The sequence below is a fragment of the Bufo bufo genome, chromosome 4 (assembly GCF_905171765.1).
Source record: "Bufo bufo chromosome 4, aBufBuf1.1, whole genome shotgun sequence".
Lineage (NCBI taxonomy): Eukaryota > Metazoa > Chordata > Amphibia > Anura > Bufonidae > Bufo > Bufo bufo.
Window position 1 is genome coordinate 118,072,332 of NC_053392.1, and position 14,587 is coordinate 118,086,918.

At 42.7% G+C, this 14,587-nt stretch overlaps 1 protein-coding gene across 1 annotated transcript in view; it reads right to left on the reverse strand.

Moving 5' to 3' along the window:
* Positions 1–7,756: 7,756 nt before the first annotated feature.
* The window catches only part of LOC120997605 (serotransferrin-A-like), a 77,774-nt gene continuing 70,943 nt past the window's right edge, over positions 7,757–14,587 (reverse strand). Inside the window, exons 15-17 of the mRNA XM_040427748.1 lie at positions 13,684–13,862; positions 8,536–8,719; positions 7,757–7,942 (exon numbers count right to left, since the gene is read on the reverse strand). Coding sequence (XP_040283682.1) covers positions 7,902–7,942; positions 8,536–8,719; positions 13,684–13,862 — 404 coding nt within the window. The 3' untranslated portion in view covers positions 7,757–7,901. The remainder of the gene's footprint in view (positions 7,943–8,535; positions 8,720–13,683; positions 13,863–14,587) is intronic.

A 14,587-nucleotide genomic window follows, 5' to 3' on the forward strand; every position in this document is an offset into this window, starting at 1 on the left:
TATACAGGTGTGGTAGTACCACCTAGTTGATAGGTCGCGTGATGCTAGGTGCAGTTGGTCGCACTGTCTCTACATGAGTGAAGTCTCTGTGGACATATATACACTCTATTGTAGTGCAGTGTTCAGACCAGCCTAATTATATAGCCTGCGGCCAGTATATAAGTCACAGCCATTCACCTGTGGCCAGTATATTTTGGCTTAACACAGTCACTCGTAGCCAGTATATTTTGGCTCAATCCACACAGCTATAGCCAGTATATTTTCTCTCCATCCATACATCACATACACACTCTAAGGCTTCAGGGTAGAATATCGCATCCAGTGCAACCCTGCCTAAAGAGCCGTGCTCTAATAATTAACAGTAGCTCTACGCGTTTCCACGTGACCTGTGGTTGTCACGTATCTTCAGGAGCTTATTTGCCTATGTCAGGACAAAGTGCCGCACTGTAGCGTGCTATGGCTCCGGTGCTGTAATGGCCGCACGCGGCCAGAAGAACGCCGACTTCATATGGCCGAAGCCTATCGGGAGGGGTGTGCCGGTTCTACAACCAATCAGAACTAAGGGCGGACTGAATAGTTCCGTCCTCTGACCGGAGGATGCCGTAATGATTCTTACCCTTCCCGGCAAGTATAGCGCATAGTGCAATTAATGGGGGAATATCATTCGCGGCCCATATATTATCATTTGATCCAGAGCATGTCCGCTGATCAAGACCAACTAAAAATGGTGATAGACCGAAAAAGCATGTACCGATCCCCATCTGAGTTGTATACCACCAGCGGGGAGGGGCATCACCACTCAAAACAGGCTATTATCTTGCTAGTATAGCTCACAGCTACGCATATCCAGTATATAACCAGTGTACATAAATGTCTATAGACATGTACACAGATAGATAAACGGAAAAATGAAAACAGTGATTTAAGTAAATAAATAATGTCATGAAGCAGTACATCAAAGGAACACGCGCAACTCTTATATAGAATACAGCACATCCTGCTATTTGTAGTGTGGCTGATACATCAAATAAAGCTGGCATATGATATGGCCTCATTAAGCCCTTGTGGTTGAACTGTCTGCAACTTATAGGTCCACATTGCTTCTTTACGTAATAGGGGTGTATCAATATCACCTCCACGGATTGATATCTTCACTTGTTCAATCCCCTGTACTCTCAACACATCAGGGTTACCGTCATGCATCTCACATACATGACGTGCCACTGATGTGTCCTGTTTATTCCGGATATCAGACGTGTTCACCAAATCTGCGTCTCAATTCATGTCTTGTTTTACCAACGTATTGTGACCCACATTGGCAGCTGATCAAATACACAATACCTATAGACGTACATCTGATGAATGAGCGTATGTTATACCTTTTTCCCGTTGTATGGCTAGTAAAAAATCCACCTCTCAGGATATTCTTACAAATGATACATGAGCCACAAGGGAAGGTACCCTTTAAGGTATTCTTCAACCAGGTTTCAGACTTAGAACGCGATCTGTTGCTCTTGTACCTCAGAAGTGAAGAACAACCCCATCTGATTCACATTTAGTGCTGCCACAAATGCCATAAAATGCTCTCGTGCCCCTTTCCACAGTATCAGCACATCATCGATGTACCTGATCCACAGTTGCACGTTAGATGTATACTGCTCCATGGCATCACCAAACACAACTTCCTTCTCCCACCAGCCCAGGTACAAATTGGCGAACGTCGGGGCACAGGAACTACCCATAGCGATGCCCCTGAGCTGGTGGTAGATGTGTTGGTCAAAATGAAAGACGTTGCGGGTGAGGACAAAATCCAACAGTTGTATCAGGAGGATGTTATGCCGGCGACAATGTTCACCCCTTTGTTGGATGAAGGCCTCGACAGCCCTACACCCAGATTCATGGGGTATAGAGCTGTACAAGGCCTCAACATCCAAACTAGTCAGGAGAACACCCTCCTCACACTGAATGCCCTCCAAACGTTGTAGTACATCCATCGTGTCTCGGGCATAGGACGGTAATGACGCAACAAATGGACGCAAAATTCTGTCCAAATACGTACTCACATTCGCAGTGAGACCGCCTATGCCCGAGACAATGGGTCTACCCTTCAACACCGGACCAGATTTGTGCAGCTTGGGCAGACTATAAAATGTAGCTACAACCGGGGATTTGGGAAGCAGATATTCCAATTCATTTTTGCTAATTAATCTGTCCTCAAAGGCCTTATTCAGCAGAGTCGCAAGCTCAAGCTTAAATATAGAGGTAGGGTTAGTTGAGAGGCGCTTATAGATCTTGGTGTCCTCAAGTAAACGGAGACACATGGAACGATAGTCCTCCTGCTCCATCACGACAATATTGCCTCCTTTGTCGGAGGGCTTGATGACAATAGACGTGTCCCTCTCAAGTTCCTACAAAGACTGTCTCTCACTTAATGTCAGGTTGTCCCTTCCCAAAGGTATATCCTCTGGTTTTTGGAGGTCCCATGTTACTACATATAGGAAGGTATCAATTGGGGTACTATCACTGACCGGGGGGAATATTTTTGATGGATTCCTCAGATCCGTAAACGGACCATCCCCTATCATTCTCTCTCCCTCTTCTGATAGTCCTGCCAAAATTTGAACATCCTGAAGATCCTCTACCTCAATACCTAGCTCCTGACATCTTCTTCTGTCATGAATTTTAAAAAACTTTTTCCATTTAAGTCTCCGTGCAAAAAGCTGCAAATCTTTAACCCAATTGAATAGGTTGAACTTTTGTAGGGGTACAAATGAGAGTCCTCTCTTAAGGAGCCCCATTTCTGTGGTGGAAAGTGCACGTTTGGACAGATTAATGACTTGTAGTTCATCTACTTGGGGACCTCGGGGGCTTTCTTCTGGCGCAATAGGTAGTCGGACACCGGTGGGAAATCTAAAAAACCTCCCCGGGAACCTCTCCCAGACCTACCCCCCTGTTGGGAACCACGAGCTCTACGGGCTCCTCGTCTATATCCCCCTCGTCCTCTTGTAGATCCGCTAGCTTGTTCAGCATCCGTGTCACATTCAGAAGACAACTTTAAAGAAAACTTTAAAGTTTACTTCAATTCAAAGCTCATATCGACCTCAAAAGGATATGCTATAAGAGACTTTTCACATTATCAGGATTCCTGTGGACACTTTATGAACATATTGAGCTCCCAGTGAATACACCTACAACATTTTCAGTGACATTCAGTTTCCCAAATTGGGATAGAGTGCTAGAAGATAATACCCCCTCCTTCCCAAATAACAGCATATACTTGAAGTTTTTTTGGTGTGATATATATTATTGAATTTATCGACACTATTGAGTGGTATCGAATATTCTATCGAATATTTCAACATTTAATTTTCTACCATTCAATTTATCGAATATTTCTATCGAATATATTTTTATTGAATATAGTATCGATCATATCTACCACAATATATGTGACTGTAATGTTGTATATTATTGCTACATTGTTCTTATAAATTTTATTGCTTGTATTTTATGGAGATTTAATAAATATTTTCTGCACATGTCAATCTGGTTGCCAAGTGTATGAGTGCTCGCTCATTTTCCTATTACTGGTAATACTGTCCGTGCCTTTCTATATATGGTGGACTCTGAACATTTCAGAGAACTGAAGGTTTGTGCCCACCCAAGATGGAGAGTCCCAAACCATAATTACTTCTCTAAAAATAACTGTACCAGCCCTGCACATGTATGTTGAGCTGAAGGTAGGCCAGTCGGTGTCTGGTACAGTTCATGGCAGTGCTGACATGTGGTGGAGCTGTAACTATGGTCAAGGACAACATATGTCCTTTACAGCCCACTAGGTAAATGTGGTTCCAGCCCAGGCACACCAGCAAGTTGGCCAGGAGATGGAAATGCATCCACATTGTAATCATGGGATTTGTGAGCCTCCTCTGCCACCTCATCCTCCACCTTGTCCTCAGCCTCCACTGTAGCCACAGTTCAGAGTGGTCCTCCAGCATAGTACCACCTATGCAAACATGGCGTGGTGACCCAGTTCTGCACCTGGTCAGCATGGTCACCGATAATGCGAAGAACATTTTGTCTGCACTGTGTCAGGGAGGGCTAACCGATGCTCCCTGCCTGGTGCACATCTTTAATCTGGTTGTCACTTGGTTCCTGAAGTCTTCCACCCAACTGAAAGACGTCTTGACAATGTCAAAGAAACTGTGCATGCACTTTAGCCACTCTTACGGAGCAAAACACACCCACCTTGAGCTGCAAAGGCAGAATGGTATTCCCCTTCATTGCCTCGTATGCAATGTTTCCACATGTTGGAGCTCCAACCTCCACATGTTGGACCGACTGTATGAGCAGAGGAAACCCGTGAATGATTTCTTGATGATGCAGACAGGACTACTCCCCAGTGTAACTTTGACATTAGACAGTGGCACCTCATGCCAGACACCTTCTTCTCCTCCTTGCAGCCACAGAGAAGGCTTTCAGTGAAGCCTTCTCAATCTTCACTGCTCCTTTCTATAGGGACGCCTCAAGTGGCAAGAAAACCCCACCACGCCCTATGGCAGATAGTCAAGAGAGTTTCCCTGTTGACTCATTGCGTGAGAGTCATCACTGTTTATACTGCCCTGAGGAGGAGGTTGAGGAGAAAACCGAGGACTACATAGCTCTGTTGATGTTGTTAATGGTTGTCGTAATAGTGGCACTTGTGTTCATGGCATTGGTGGTGGGGCAGCAGCAGAGGCAGTCTGAAAAAACGCAGAGCAGGAGAGAGGGGCCCAGAATCTCACCCTGATCTCACAATCTAATTAAAGTGGCAGGAAGGGTGAGGACTCCAATGATGATATTGTGCTGGACAGGACCTGGGAGCCAGATTGGGGGGCTGAAGAAGAGGCAACATCAGTCGAGAAAGGTGGTGGCAGCAGCAATAAAGAGCAGAGGCAACATACCTCCCAAAAAACAGCCAGAGCAAAGTCTGGTTTGGGATCTGGTGATGCCGCTGACACTGTGCTTGGGTCTTGCCCACAGCGTACCAGAGCTAAGCCCAGTTTGGCTGGCTGTAGCTATGTGCAAGTAACTCCCATATGGTGCTTTTCCTCCACAAGGCGGGAAGACAAAACCATAGTGTTGTGCAAGATCTGCAGGATTGAAATAATATGTGGTCATTCAAACACACTCATAGCTACCAGAGGTCTCATAGGTCTATTGCACCATGTGAGGTGGCATCACCAGATCTTTTTGGAAAATACAACTTGCCAGCATTCCCAATCAGTCTGTACTTCTTCTCCTGGTCTTCTTAGTGGCAGCCAAACCACTTCCCAAAGCAATACATAATCTTTGTCATTATTGTCATCATGACATTCTTCTTCTCCTGCTAAGACTCCTCCTTCTCCTCATTTTCCTCCACCAGCAATTAGCTTGTCTATGAGCTGAACCCCCACCTGGTCACGTTGCTGCCAGTGCACCTGTGTATTGTAAAAGTGCCTTGTTCTTTCACATGGCAGAGAACACGGGCCACCCCTTGCGATTCTCACTGTGAGGCAAGCTGCACTCTATGGTGGACACCTGGAGCAGTAGTTATGGACAGGGACAGTACATGTCTTTCTCGGTCAATGTTTTTTGCAGCAGTGGAGACATCATCACAGCAACATGGCAAGGTCCCTTTGATCCCCATCCCCCCCCCCCCCCCCCCAAGATTGTATTGGGCTGGCTGCCGCAGCAAGCACTTATTCTCCTCCATGGACACGGTTCCATCCCCAAAAACAGCAGAGCACATCATACACTGGCTTGCGCAAGGTGTTTACGATGACCAGGAGACTTACATAGTTAATACGGTTGAAAAAAGACATATGTCCATCAAGTTCAACCAAGGGACAGGTGGCGACGCGAATCCCAGAAGCTGTTCCTCTTCTCACTTGTGAGGAACACTCTCCTGGACTTGCAGCGTCAGAATGATCTGCCGCTACACCGCTTAATCCACAACATTTGAACTCACTGGAATTCAACATTGCACATATAATAGATTTGGTAATGTACAAGACCTCCTCAGCAGGGAGCATGTGTTGTTTCTAGCTTGGGCAGTGACAGCTCATGCCATTCATAAAAGCAGTTGGCCCTCATTCCCCTCATTTGTATTTTTGAAGAGACGCTGATGTTCATGCAATAGGTGGGGACGAAGGAGGAGAAAGAAGAACAGGTACCATATCTTGCTGTCTGCCCTGTAGCTGTTGGTGACCCACAATGAGAAACTCCCATGGGGAGAAGGAGGACGTTGCTGCCACTTGAAGAGGAGGAAGAGGAGTTGGAGGAGCAAGAGGATGATGATGACAGTGAACCCGGCCAGGACACCCAATCACCTCAGTGGGGGGGGGGGGGAATGAACTGGCTCTTCCAACATGTTGGCCAGAATGGCAACCTGGAGACTCGCTCGTATGGATAGCCATACTTTTAGACTCTCGCTATCAACAGAAAATGGGGGAAACACTGTGTATGCAGCTTGCCGCAGCTTACAGCGAACAGATGCCTGTCATCAGCGTGTCTGAAAGGGAGGACCCTCTCTGCCCCGCTCAGAGTCACCCCCTTCTGCCTCCACAAGCAGCAGCAGTAGCAGCAGCCAGTTCAGTCTCCTTAATATGATGGAGTAACTTTTCCACTTGCCACGCCAGGCTGAGGCATGGCAGCATGCGGACAGCTCCCGCCTCAAATTCTGTTTATGACATATTACTTCATCACGAAGCTCATTCCTTTGTATGTAGCAGGCGCAAGGACAGAGAATGGCGATCGCACCACCCTCTGTCATTGAACTGCTCAGATGCCTCGTTCATTGCTGATCGTGACATCTGATACTAAAATTGTGGGCTTTCAGAGGTTAATCCAGCAAAAAAATGATACATTACCCTGCGCAAGTTATCGGTATCTTCAATTAAGATGGCCGTGACAGCCTCTCTGTGAGCAAATGGATGAGGTCAGTATGTAATTTTTTTTTTACCGCCATTTCAGGAACAATAGATTCGTTACCACAAAGCACAAGGAAATGTGGCTTTGCTGTGAAATTTTCCCTGAAATCCGGATCAAACTTAATTCGTTTGGCTACAATTCACTCAACACTACCTACTATCCATAGACAGCCTTACATATTCCATGCTATGCGTCTTCTGCAGGCACTATTGTGGCCGCATGCCGTCCACACTGCACTGCTGTTGCTCCCAATTAACAGGGATAATTCTTTTAGGTTTTTTCACAACAAGCCATTTTTTCTTCTGAAAATCAATGCTTGTCCGTGTTGTATGGGCATGGCCCAAACCACATTTTTTTCATCCCATAACACCGTGTTTGTTCAAACATAATCTGCTCCAATAAGGGACAATTTTTAGAATCTTTGGAATATTAAAAAAACATAACACATGTGCCACGCAGTGTGTTTTTAAACACACTGTATGTTAACACAGTCAAGTGTGTGTTTACCCATAGCTATGTATGTCAATGTTACTCAGACATCATTTTCTATTGCTGTCATTGCATCCCCCCGATTCATAAAAAAGAAATGAATAAAAAAGATAGCAAGTTATCCTAAAAATTCCTAGGAGGCTACAGGGGTTATATACTGATTTCCAGGGCAATTGGAGCAACTTTGATTTGGGTCTGAACCAAATTTTTTCATAAATTCTGCAAACCTGAACCAAACCGAATCTCGAGTGATTCGCTCATCTCTATTACAATGTATGATGATAATAATGGTGATCTGAGCAAAAAAAACATTATGTAAAATAAAATCTCACTCTATTTATTGTAAGATGATAGGCATGTGACAAATGTGTGAAGGAAGGACATTCATTTTTTTAACGTTAATAAAAAGGCAATAAATGAGTAGGAATATAGGTGACAATATTCGACCAGGACTAAATCTTTTAGATCTTGCAGGTATGAAAGGTGCAAGCTGCTTGCAGTTCTGTGGATAAAAGAGAAAAAAAACTATGGTAAATTTGTTTTGAAAAATTGCTTAGAGGACAGTGATGTCTATCTGACCCAGGGTGCATATGTGGCCCTTATGTGCCTGATGCAAACTCATATAGCTTCCTTTCCCAGTACATTGCTCAAACATGAACCTACGGTACTGAGCTACCCTGTTTCCTCCTCTGTCATGTGGGCACAGTGGTATCGCTGCTATTCCCAAAAGTTATGTCACATTTCTGTGTATACATCTATGCATGGGATTTTTATTTTGTATGTCTAAGGTCTGTGTTTCTGGCACTTTTTTCTTATGTTGAGTCCAAACCTATATTCAACTATTTAAAATATATGGAGAAAACACCCGAAAAACATTTGTGTAATTAACATATAGGTGCATGTGTGCTTTTACTCTGCTTTGGCTGAATGAGATGGCCACCCTTTGATGGAGTCAATGGCTGCCTTTGAGGTCCTCAATATTTAGTGGGTTGACCACCACAGCTTGAATGAACTGACATTGGCTCTTATAGAAATATAGAAATCTAAGAATCAGAGAAACTAAAGAAAAGCTAGAAAATAGATAAAGTACTGTACCTGATTGTGTACAATTGCTAAGTGAAGACATAACTTCAGAGTACTCCTTTCCAAGGAAATCATTCATTGTCGCCACTTTAATTTCACGTAAGCATTCTGTAGAATCCTTGAAGAGCTGATCTCTCCTTCCTGAAGACTTAAACATGCTGAACTGGGACTGGTTGTTTTGCTTTCCAAATTTCATCTGAAATATAAAAAGAAGTTAAACGTTTGATCTTAAGTAGGAGTTGCTGCTTGCTGCTTTTCCAAGACTGCTAGTTCAAGTGCTGCTGGTATAAGTGAATTGGAGATATTCAGGAGACTAACAGTCTAACTCAGAGTTTTTCCACTGTAGCAGATCTTCAGTGGTGTTTCTGGTGAATACTCAGACACTGTGTTTCAAAAAGAGGCTGCTAGTTCAAGTGCTGCTGGTATAAGTGAATTGGAGATATTCAGGAGATACTCAGGAGGTAATCTGGAGGTGGATACAATCTAAACAAGTAAGATTTGTTTGTTTAAAATCTTTCCCCTCTTTACAATGGCAGATCTGGTTCTGTGCAGGAATTGTTGTGCTTTTATTTCAGGTTCCACTCTTCAAAGGTTTGGATACTGTCTGATCTGTAGACAGCTCTCCATAATGCAGCAGGAAATCACCTTTTTGAAATATGAGATTGTTAAATTAACCACTAAACAAACTCAGGCTGAGAACATTGCAATGCCACTGCCACAGAGGCCCCCTAGAAATGGAAGATGGGTTACTGTAGGTTCAGGTAGACTGAGAGTTGTGGATAGAAGGCATGTCCCACAGTCTGTGGCTCTCCATAATTCATTTGCAGCACTTTCCGAGTGCAAGAGCAACATGGAGGATGGCTCAAGCACAGTGGGTGAGAAACAATCATCTCCCATGCCTAAAGTATGTAAGACTGCAGCCAAAGACAAAAAGGAGAAGGTGAGGATTGATAGTAAGCAGCTGTTGGTGGGCGATTCCATCATAAGAGGTGTGAAGTTTGAGGAGAATGGTGTTGTGAGATGTCTCCCTGGTGCTACCGCTAGCAGGGATAGACGACGGATCCTAAATATAGTTAGGCAAGCAAAGCAGGAAAGGGAAGTGGATGTTATTCTCCATCTTGGGACAAACGATCTGGCTTGCAATGAGGTTTCAAAGGTGAAAGAAGCTTTTCATACACTTGGAAAGGATATACGGGAGGTTGCATCAACTGTTTCATTCTCTGCAGTTTTGCCTGTGCATAACCTTCAGCATGACAGGAAGATGCGCATTAAGGAATTCAATGTATGGCTTGGTGAATGGTGTCTGAAACAAGGGTTTGGCTTTGTGTCTCATGATAGCTCTTGTTGGAATGGAAAAGAACTGTACAAGAAAGATGGTTTGCATCTTTCTCTCAAGGGAACGAATGTCCTCGGTGAACAGTTCCAAGTATTTGCTAAGAAGCATTTAAACTAGGAAAGGGGGGCAAAAGAGTGATAATCCAGCAGTCCGACTGCCCCCCGGAACAATGCCAGAAGAGGCCAGTAGCACAAAGGTTAAGAAATGACAAGCTCAGAGTCTTGTCTACAAATGCTCGCAGTCTAGGGAATAAGATCAATGAGCTTGAGGCTATAATGGCATCTGAGAATATAGATGTAGTGGCTGTTACTGAGACGTGGTTCAAGGGGAGTAATGACTGGGATATATCAATACCAGGTTTCTCTCTATACAGGAAAGACAGAGAAGGCAAGAAGGGGGAGGGGTGGCCCTGTATGTGAAAGATAGCATAAAATCTAATTTGATACAAGTTAGCGAGAAGAATTTAGAGTCAGTTTGGGTTACCTTGCAGCTTGATAATCATAAGGTAACTCGTGTAGGTGTTATATATAGACCACCTACCCAAGTCAAAGAATTAGATGATCTACTAGTTGAGGAAATAGCTAAAATGACATTGAAGGGGGAAGTTATCATTATGGGAGACTTCAATCTTCCAGATGTAAACTGGAAAACCAAAATAGCTAGTTCTGCCAAGAGTACAGATATTCTAAATTCCCTACTGGGATTATCTCTACAGCAAGTAGTGGAGGAGCCAACCCGGAAGGAGGCCATTTTAGATTTAGTATTCACAAATGGGAATTTGGTATCTGATATTACTGTAGGGGAAAGCTTGGGATCTAGTGATCACCAGTCAGTGTGGTTTACTATAAGTACAGTGACTGAGTCACACCACACAAAAACAAAAGTTTTAGATTTTAGAAAAACTGACTTTTCTAAAATTAGATTAGTGGTATACGAGTCCCTATCAGACTGGAACAGTTTAATTGGAGTCCAGGAGAAATGGGACTACTTAAAAGTGGCACTATTGAAGGCAACAGAAGATTGCATTAGGCTTGTCAGTAAAAGCAAAAAAAGGAAGAGACCACTGTGGTACTCAGCAGAAGTGGCCAAAATCATTAAAAACAAAAAAAAAAAAACGAGGATGACAGACAAATTTATAAGATTAGGCAGAGAGAGGCCAAACAAGTTATAAGAGCTTCTAAAGCACAGGCAGAAGAGAAATTAGCTCAGTCAGGGAAAAAAGGCGATAAGGCATTCTTCAGATACATAAATGAAAAAAGGAAACTAAAACAAGGAATTACCAAATTAAAAACTAAAGAAGGAAGGTATATGGAAGAAGATAAAGAACTAGCTGACTGCCTCAATGAATACTTCTGTTCAGTTTTTACAAAGGAAAATGAAGGAGAAGGACTTCAGTTGGGAAAGAAGACTAATGAATGTTTTGACGCATGTGTCTTTACAGAGGAAGAGGTTCTAAGTCAACTGTCTAAAATTAATACAAATAAGTCACAGGGGCCTGATGGGATACACCCAAAGCTATTAAAAGAGCTCAGCAGTGAACTAGCAAAACCATTAACAGATTTATTTAACCAATCACTGGCAACAGGAGTCGTCCCAGAAGATTGGAAATTAGCAAATGTTGTGCCCATTCACAAGAAAGGTAGTAGGGAGGAATCGGACAACTATAGGCCAGTAAGCCTGACATCAATAGTGGGGAAATTAATGGAAACCATACTTAAGGAGAGGATTGTGGACCATCTAAAATCCCATGGATTGAAAGATGAAAAACAGCATGGGTTTACTTCAGGGAGATCATGTCAAACTAATCTTATTGATTTTTTTGATTGGATGACTAAAATAATAGATGGAGGAGGTGCAGTAGACATCGCTTATCTAGACTTTAGTAAGGCTTTTGATACTGTCCCACATAGAAGGCTTATCAATAAAGTGCAGTCATTGGGCTTGGACTCCCATATTGTTGAATGGATTAGGCAGTGGCTGAGGGACAGGCAACAGAGGGTTGTAGTCAATGGAGTATATTCAGACCAAGGTCTTGTTACCAGTGGGGTACCTCAGGGATCTGTTCTGGGACCAATATTGTTTAATATCTTTATCAGCGAAATTGCAGAAGGCCTCAATGGTAAGGTGTGTCTTTTTGCTGATGACACAAAGATTTTTAACAGGGTTGACGTTCCTGGAGGAATACACCAAATTGAAAAGGACTTAGGAAAACTAGAGGAATGGTCAAAAATCTGGCAACTAAAATTTAATGTTGATAAGTGCAAGATAATGCACCTGGGACGTAAAAACCCAAGAGCAGAATATAAAATCAGTGATACAGTCCTAACCTCAGTATCTGAGGAAAGGGATTTAGGGATCATTATTTCAGAAGACTTAAAGGTAGGCAGACAATGTCACAGAGCAGCAGGAAATGCTAGCAGAATGCTTGGGTGTATAGCAAGAGGAATTACCAGTAGAAAGAGGGAGGTGCTCATGCCGCTCTACAGAGCACTAGTGAGACCTCATTTGGAGTATTGTGCTCAGTACTGGAGACCATATCTCCAGAAGGATATTGATACTTTGGAGAGAGTTCAGAGAAGAGCTACTAAGCTGGTACATGGATTGTAGGATAAAACTTACCAGGAAAGATTAAAGGACCTTAACATGTATAACTTGGAAGAAAGACGAGACAGAGGGGATATGATAGAAACTTTTAAATACATAAAGGGAATCAACAAGGTAAAAGAGGAAAGAATATTTAAAAGAAGAAAAACTGCTACAAGAGGACATAGTTTTAAATTAGAGGGGCAAAGGTTTAAAAGTAATATCAGGAAGTATTACTTTACTGAGAGAGTAGTGGATGCAGGGAATAGCCTTCCGGCAGAAGTGGTAGCTGCAAATACAGTGAAGGAGTTTAAGCATGCATGGGATAGGCAAAAGGCCATCCTTCATATAAGATAGGGCCAGGGGCTATCCATAGTATTCAGTATATTGGGCAGACTAGATAGGCCAAATGGTTCTTATCTGCCGACACATTCTATGTTTCTATGTTTTCTTCTAGTGGATCGATCAAGCTAGCGCAAGTGCCTCATTACCCAACACAAAGTAGCAGAACTATATAATAATGAACATAGCCTTGTAAAAAAAAAAGCTTGATATATTAGTAAACATACATATCCTGGTGAAGAAACAAACAAAAAGCTTGATATAATAGTGAACATACTGTAGCCTTGTAAAGAAAAAACAAAAAGCTTGATATGGTCATGTAAAGGTTACAGGGGTAGGAAAGGCTTGAGCAAATACAATATGTTCACAATTAAATGTTGTATAATTTTCTTATTTACATTATTATTATTATTATTATTATCTTTTTCCAGATCTCTACTTGCTGTTGTTCAAATGGAGGCTTCATTGTTCACTTCAAGAGAATGAAAACCTGAACTGGTCATGGCTCATTGCAGGTACAGTACAAATATCACAGCTGTGTCTTGTGGATTCCACTGCACCTGTGTCTATCATATCGTCAGGACAGATTTTATCCCTTGAAAGTAAAGAATGAAGGTTCCCATTCAATGAAAACAAGCAAAGATTTTGAAAACAAAAGAATTGAAGCAGAAAGTATATCGGGAAATTACTTTTGGTCATGCAAAAACTTTTAAGACCACAGGGCCGTTTTAAAGTGCTTTGTGTTATATACATGTACAAGCCATCGCAAGGAAGTCACATTATAGGTGACATTTACAGGATGGGGAGCAGGGACACAATCTGGACAGAGGATACAGGTGACTTCTTTTTTATTTGATGATAAATTCTGTAGAAAAAAAAAATAGAAGCCTTTATCTGACCTGCTGTTCTTTAAGAATTCTTACAACCACTTCTTTTCTGCTTGGTGTAGTAGCAACAGCATGAGAGGGAACTTCAGCAAGGTGGCAATCTTTATAGTCCGACAAGGGTCTGGTAGTGCCATCTCTACATAGTAGACGGAAATCCTCTTTCTTCATATTCTGCAGCCATTCAGGATTATCTAGAAAGAAGGTAGAATCAAAATTAATCTTAGCAAAAGCCCTTTCACAAAGGTCAAGGACTGGGGTCAGTTAAGCGTTCATTCTCTATAACTGCCCTGTGTACAAGTGCTGCTGATCACCCAGTGGACAAGCAAACACTTCTTCACTGTGTGATTGCATCTTTTATGTAGCACCAAAAATCACCATTTGTGCTGATTCAGTCTATGCTGCTGCCAACATACACTGAATATATAAGGGGACAGCTAGTCCTGATATAGACCCCCTTATTTGTGCTACATGACAAGCTATGGTCTCCTTAATAATACAGACTGGTATTATGTGCTTATAGATGATAAATATAAAGAGACCCCATTAAAGGGTTGTGGCAAATTTATAAGGATGGGTGATGACTAGCAGATCTCCAGCGTTCGGATCCCCACGATCCCAAGAATCCATGCGCAATGCTTCATTCATTCTCAACAGGAGCTCCAGAGAAAGTACAGCGCTCGGCCAAAGAGAATAAATGGAATGGCAGAGCGCATGCTCAACCTGTCTCTCCTTTAGAAGGAGTGATCCATCCTCCATCCTGCCTCAGGATTGTGGGGATCTGAATACTGGGACCAGAGATCAGCTAGTTATCCCTTATCCTGTGGCTAGGGGATTACTTATAAACTTTTCCCAATTTCCCACATGGATGATGGTTGATAGTCAGGGGTCTCGACCCGCAGTGATCTATTGAGTCCTA